The sequence below is a fragment of the Mustela nigripes genome, chromosome 3, assembly GCF_022355385.1.
Source record: "Mustela nigripes isolate SB6536 chromosome 3, MUSNIG.SB6536, whole genome shotgun sequence".
Taxonomy (NCBI): Eukaryota; Metazoa; Chordata; class Mammalia; order Carnivora; family Mustelidae; genus Mustela; species Mustela nigripes.
Window position 1 is genome coordinate 27820075 of NC_081559.1, and position 6029 is coordinate 27826103.

The 6029-nt window shown below is 49.4% G+C and overlaps 1 protein-coding gene across 1 annotated transcript; it reads right to left on the reverse strand.

Annotated features, from left to right (window-relative positions):
* Positions 1–6: 6 nt before the first annotated feature.
* LOC132014440 (C-X-C chemokine receptor type 2-like) lies at positions 7–695 on the reverse strand (the record flags this gene model as incomplete). The annotated part of the gene is made up of 1 exon (XM_059395474.1): positions 7–695. A coding segment is annotated over exon 1 (681 nt), but the record flags the coding sequence as incomplete, so codon positions are not given.
* Positions 696–6029: the final 5334 nt, after the last annotated feature.

The following is a 6029-nucleotide window of genomic DNA, read 5'->3' on the forward strand; positions in this document are numbered from 1 at the left end:
CGTACGCAGGGTGAGTCCATAGCAGAACAGCATGACCGCCAAGGGCACGAGGAAGCCGAAGGTTTGGGGCAGGGCCCGCATCACTACCCGCAATCTCGTGGTATTGGCGCCTATGTCCTCATAGCAGACCGGGCTGGAGTAGGGGGGATTGATGGCCCTGCGGAAGATGAAGATGGGCAGGGACAGGATCAGGGACAGCGCCCAGATGCCTAAGCATATGAACTTGACCCAGTGCCGCTTCTGGGTCAGTGTGCGTGTGGCATGGACGATGGCCAGGTAGCGGTCCATGCTGATGCAGGCCAGCAGTAGGATACCACTGTAGAAGTTGACTTCCTTCAGGAGCGAGACCACCTTGCACAGGGGTGTGCCAAAGATCCAGCCTTTCGCCTTGGAGGCAGCCCAGATAGGCAAGGTCAGGGCGAAGAGCAGGTCGGCTATGGCCAAGTTCAGCAGGTAGACGTCAGTGACTGAGCGGCTGAGCCGACTGTATAGGACAACCAGTATCACTAGGGAGTTTCCCAGCAGGCTCAGCACGAAGACCAGGGCGTAGATGACCACCACTGCATACTTGTTGAGTGACTCAGTGTCTATCCTACAAGGACCATATATTTCTGTGGGTGGTGTGCCACTGAAATTTCCAAATTCATCGTAATACCATTCATCGGTGTCATTCCATAGATTTTCCATTGAGAAAATCATGGATCAATCTAGTCGAAAGATTCAAGAGAAAGAAATGTGATTTAGTAACTCAGATTGAAATCACTTATCAAGGATGTGAGAATAGTTATCAGAATAGCTTTGGGGACGCCTGGGTGGCTCAGTTGGTTAAGCAGCTGCCTTCGGCTCGGGTCGTGATCCCAGCGTCCTGGGATCGAGTCCCATATCGGGCTCCTTGCTCTGCGGGGAGCCTGCTTCTCCATCTGACTCTGCCTTCCACTCTGTCTGCCTGTGCTCGCTCTCGCTCGCTCTCTCTGACAAATAAATAAAATCTTTAAAAAAAAAAAAAAAAAAAAGAATAGCTTTGCTTCTCTGTTGGTTTGGCAACAGGAGAAGCCCTTCCCTCTCCTCTATTTTGAACTTCTTTTGAGGTCGATTTCATAGCATCGTCATTAGAGAGGAGTCCCCATCCTTGTTCCCCCTAAACATCCACAGAACCATCAGCAGTGTTCAAATATTTTTCCAAATTGTGAAAGGTTTTGCTGAAGCAAAATCACACCGAAAGACCAACGTGTAAATCCTGCTGGGAAGGAAGGGGTGCTGCCATTTCCACCCACATAGCTGCTAAGGTGGGGCCCCCAGAACTCCCAAGATCTCCAGAAAACAGTCTGAAGACCTTTGGAAGGTTACCAATCCTGGGTAGGATCAAGTCCTCACTCTATGCTGATTTATCAATAATAAGCTGCGTGACCTTAGGGGGTTGTTTTACCTTTACAGATTTCTGCTTTCTCCTCTGCCACTGGAGGGAGACAGAGTATATGACCCCTGAGTCCCCTGCAGGCCTGAGGTTCTCTGAGTTCATTCCGATACAGACATTCTAGTATGTTCTCTGCCTGCTGATACTGCATTTTTCCAGAAGACAGCATTTGAGGGCAAAGCAATAAACATTAGACTGGGAAAATGCAAGCCTCTTCCCCCCCCGAAAAAGGGAGAGGCGTGAAAGGAGGAAGTGACAAGACTGTAGCCCCCCCTTGTTACCAACCACAGCCCCCTATGAGATCGGAATTGAATAGGTGGTCACAAGGGAGGAAGCAGAAAGCCAAGAGTCTTCAGGTCCCAGAGAAATGGATGCATTTTCTTTTGTCTTTTTTTTTTAAGGTTTTTATTTATTTATTTGACAGAGATTACAAGTCAGCAGAGAGGCAGGCAGAGAGAGAGAGGAGGAAGCAGTCTCCCCACTGAGCAGAGAGCCCAATGCGGGGCTCGATCCCAGGACCCTGGGATCATGACCTGCGCCAAAGGCAGGGGCTTTAACCCACTGAGCCACCCAGGAGCCCCATGGATGCATTTTCTAAAACACAGTCAAACCAAGTCTCCCTCCCCAAAGAAAGTCCTGGCAACAGAGGTGGCTTCCTACCTGAAGCACCCGCCAGGTGTGTCCAACTGTAGAAGGCTGGAGCTCAGAGACCAGAGGGATTTAACAGTCAGAGGAAACTTGATGAATAAAGGGAAATAGAGAAGCTTCGTCACAGCACACCTCCTCTCTGAGCCCCGCCCATGTCCGTATTTGGAGGACAGAGTGAAGTCAAGGCACCGCGGGGCTTCGGAGACTCCCAGCACCCAGATGTCCAAGCAGGGCTACCAGACATGAAGATGGAGTTAAGGGTCCACTATCTGAGTTCTCCACATGGATAACTACTTTTGTTTTCTTCTTCTTGCATTCGTGTCCACTTGTTTATCCCTTAAATTCCCTTGATCACCTTTGAAAGCTTCTGACTTGCTTGGACATGAATAAAGGGGAGAGGATTTTACTCTTGACAGTAGATACTTCAGAAGAAGTTCTGGTAGGAGACCCCCCTACTTAGGAGGGACTGGGGGCCCGCCACACCCCACACGTTATTGTGGGAAGGAAGTGGAGGGCTGTCCTTGAGCTGCGTTTGGACAACAAGCACACAATTTTTCCTTCTCCTACAGGCTTCCTTGGGGTGGCCCCCGGGAGTGCTGGAGACAGTCATGAAGATCAGAGGGAGAAGTAAACCGCCACCCACCCACCCACCCCAACACATCAACACAACCATTCTCAACTACTGGTTGATTAGAATGGCCTGAGGCTGGGGGCAGGGACCCCAGGGAGACCACTGGAGCTGGGCCAATCTGTGACCAGAGGAGTTGGGGTGAAGCTCATCTTGCTCCTCTCCCAGAATGAAGGACGTCTTCTAGGAACCTGGCTCAGCTGTTCCCAGCAGTTAACGTGTGTCCCCTGGCTTTACTCCTCTGGTACAGTAACCACGTCTCTGTTACAACACGAACCCTACATTATAATGACACACTTATAAGTCAACCTTCCCCGCCAGCCCATGAGCTTCTAAAGAATAGAGACCCTCTCTCCTCCACCTTCCAATCCTCTGCCAGGGAACAGAGTAGGTGCTCAATCCATCGTTGTAGAAGAAACATCAGACAGACCTGCCATGATTCATGGATCAGGTCACCATCCTGATTCAGAGTGTCTGTTGCTTTTGCCCACACAGTCATAGATGAGGTGTGCCTGAAAGTTTCACTTCCACACTGCCAGGCCAGTCTGCCTGGCATCGTTCTTCTCCAACCATCCTCTAGAGTTTAAATTTAGCATCGATCTGTTCCAGTATAAAGTCTGCCCCTACCATGAATGCCCATTAATCATGCCCTCCCCACAACCCCATGCATAAATTCTGCCACTGACAAGCGTGTTTTCTAAGCTAAGTCATGCTCTCCCCCTGGGTTCTCTTCTCATTCATACAAAGTTGCAGGAAGCATCAGGAGACGATTGCCCTGAGGCCACCCACGCTTTGCTTTTACTGGTGTTGGACTATTGTGTTCTGATGCCTAGACCAGAAAGGACTTGAAGTGGGGAGTCCCTGAAGGGAATGGACATTCCCTTATTAATCATCTAGGGGAAAAGTAATTCTGGGGCGGCAAACAGTGACTGGTAACACAGGAGAGAATAGATGGTGGGGTTTGGCTGCCAAATGCCTAGGAATATGCTAGTGTAAGCAGAGACCATGGAGAAAGAGAGTGTCTACCATCAGGAGGTGGTAGTCGCCGGGCAGGAGGACATCCTTGCAAGGGACCCAAGGAGACAGACCAGGGCAGGAGCTGCTCTAGCTAGTATTTTAATTCCCTCTTTGTCTATAACATCCTTCTGCTTTTCTTAAGCCCTGACTTCAGTCAGTCCAACATTCCAGCCTAATCCAAAGGAGGACTGAGGTAGGAGGGAAGGGTCTGGTCCGCCCTCCGGCCCAGGGAGTAAAGGAGAAGCAGTCCCTCTCGGTGGTTGTGGAGGCAGCCACGGTGGTAGCTTAGGTCTCCAGTGGGAAGGTGATCTGGAGGAGAAGAGTTAAAAGGACTCTCCTCTTCGTGGAAGGAGAGAAAGGCAAGAGCATTTCACGGGAGGGAAAAGGCATGAGCTTGGAAGAAAATGTTACCCACTTGAAAATGTTCCAGCAAGTCCGCCCACCCGACAGATCCTCCGTACCACATCTTCCCACTTAGAACTGCTCCCTCTTTAACAGATCTGTGATGTTCCTAGCAGGAAAGCATGTTTCTATTCTGTGCGGAACATCCAGTGCCATCAAGATTGTTATGACATGTGTCGCCTGAATGCCAGTCCTCTGGCAAAATGCGGAGGCCCCTTCTTGCCACTCTGATTAGAAAATGGAAGCTTCATATGCAAGAACGTGTGAGCGGCACAACATGGCTGGACGTGTATCTATCCTGTCCCTCTGTCAGCTTTGATGTCCACGTTGGCCTCCCTTCACGGTCCTGCAGAAGAGTCTGCTTGGACCTGGGGGAGGAGGAGGAGAAGATTCACCCCCTCCCCCATGATCACTCGCATTACCATAGTGACAGGTGCAGGGTAAATATGTGACCTAAGATGGTCCCCGCAGAGCCAAGGTTGGGACGGCTGTTTGGCGACAACGGAAAAGCCAAGATGGCGTCTTAGTTACAGCTGGAAGCCATCTTGGTGCATCAGTGGCAAACCAGACCAGGAGTCAAAACTAACACACAGAGGAAGGCAGAACTGGGAGAATCACCGAGAAACAGAGCCAGAGTCCTGAACAAACCAGAGGCAAACCTCCCTAAGTCCTTTTCAGTTCTTCACTGTTAAGACCAGTTTAGGCCGAGTTTTCTGTCACTGGCAACCAAAACTGTGACCCACTGAAAGAGTTCTAGAAAACAAGTGGTCCAGGATGAGATGTCAGCGCCTCATGGGGTCCGGGCTGTGAGAGTCAGGGTGAGCAAGGACTTAACAGGTATGATCTAGGCAGGTGCAGACCTCCGAGGCCTAACAGAAATCAAAGAGGAACCTCGAAAAGTAAGCACCTAAAAACCAGTCTGAGAACCCACTCCCAAATGAACTCAGACATCTTCATCAAAGACCCATAGATCTCGGCTTTGGAGTCAGACAGATGGTGCTTCATATACGGGCCTTCCTTTATTGGTTTATGATCTTGGATAAGTTTCTTTTTTTTTAAGATTTTATTTATTTATTTGACAGAGATCACAAGTAGGCTGAGAGGCAGGCAGAGACAGAGAGGAAGGGAAGCAGGCTCCCTGCTGAGCAGAGAGCCCGATGAGGAGCTCGATCCCAGGACCCTGGGACCATGACTTGAGCCGAAGGCAGAGGCTTTAACTCACTGAGCCACCCAGGCACTCCCTTGGGTAAGTTTCTTAATGTGCATCAAAATATCTTTATTCTTGGAATTAAAATTAAGATTTAAAAAGACTAAAAAAAAAAAATCCTTATCCATAAAACTTGGGATCAGGATCCTGGCTTCATGGTGCTGTGTGATGATGAAGGGGTAGAGTGCGGGTCCTGGAACCCGACCACCACGCCGCAGATCCCAGCCCTGTCCCTGGTCAGCCGTGGTGCCCTTCCAAGGCTCAGTGCCATCACGTTCTCATCTGTAAAATGGGAAGAAAGGTAGTGCCTAGCTCATAGAACTGACATGAGGATCAATGAAATGAGCTAATACATGTAAGGGACTTAGCACAGTATCTGGCAGATAATAAAGGTTCATTCACCTTTTGCTGACCTGATACACATACGCACCCCTCACCCACGGTCCTGTTGGGAGAATATGCATCGAACATACTGAACAGTGCAGACCCTCTGACCCTGAAACCCCACCTAATGTGAGGAATGGAAGGGAAGGTGGCAAGGAAGACAAAGCTCATCACAGGCTTGTTTATATAACACAGGTTCATAATGACTGCAGTACGCTTCCAAAACTTTTATACAAATTACAGTAGATCTATAAAATGGAACACCGTGTGTCCATTAAACTCAACACGGAGAGCTACAATTAATGTTACAGAAAGGTACCTATAATAGG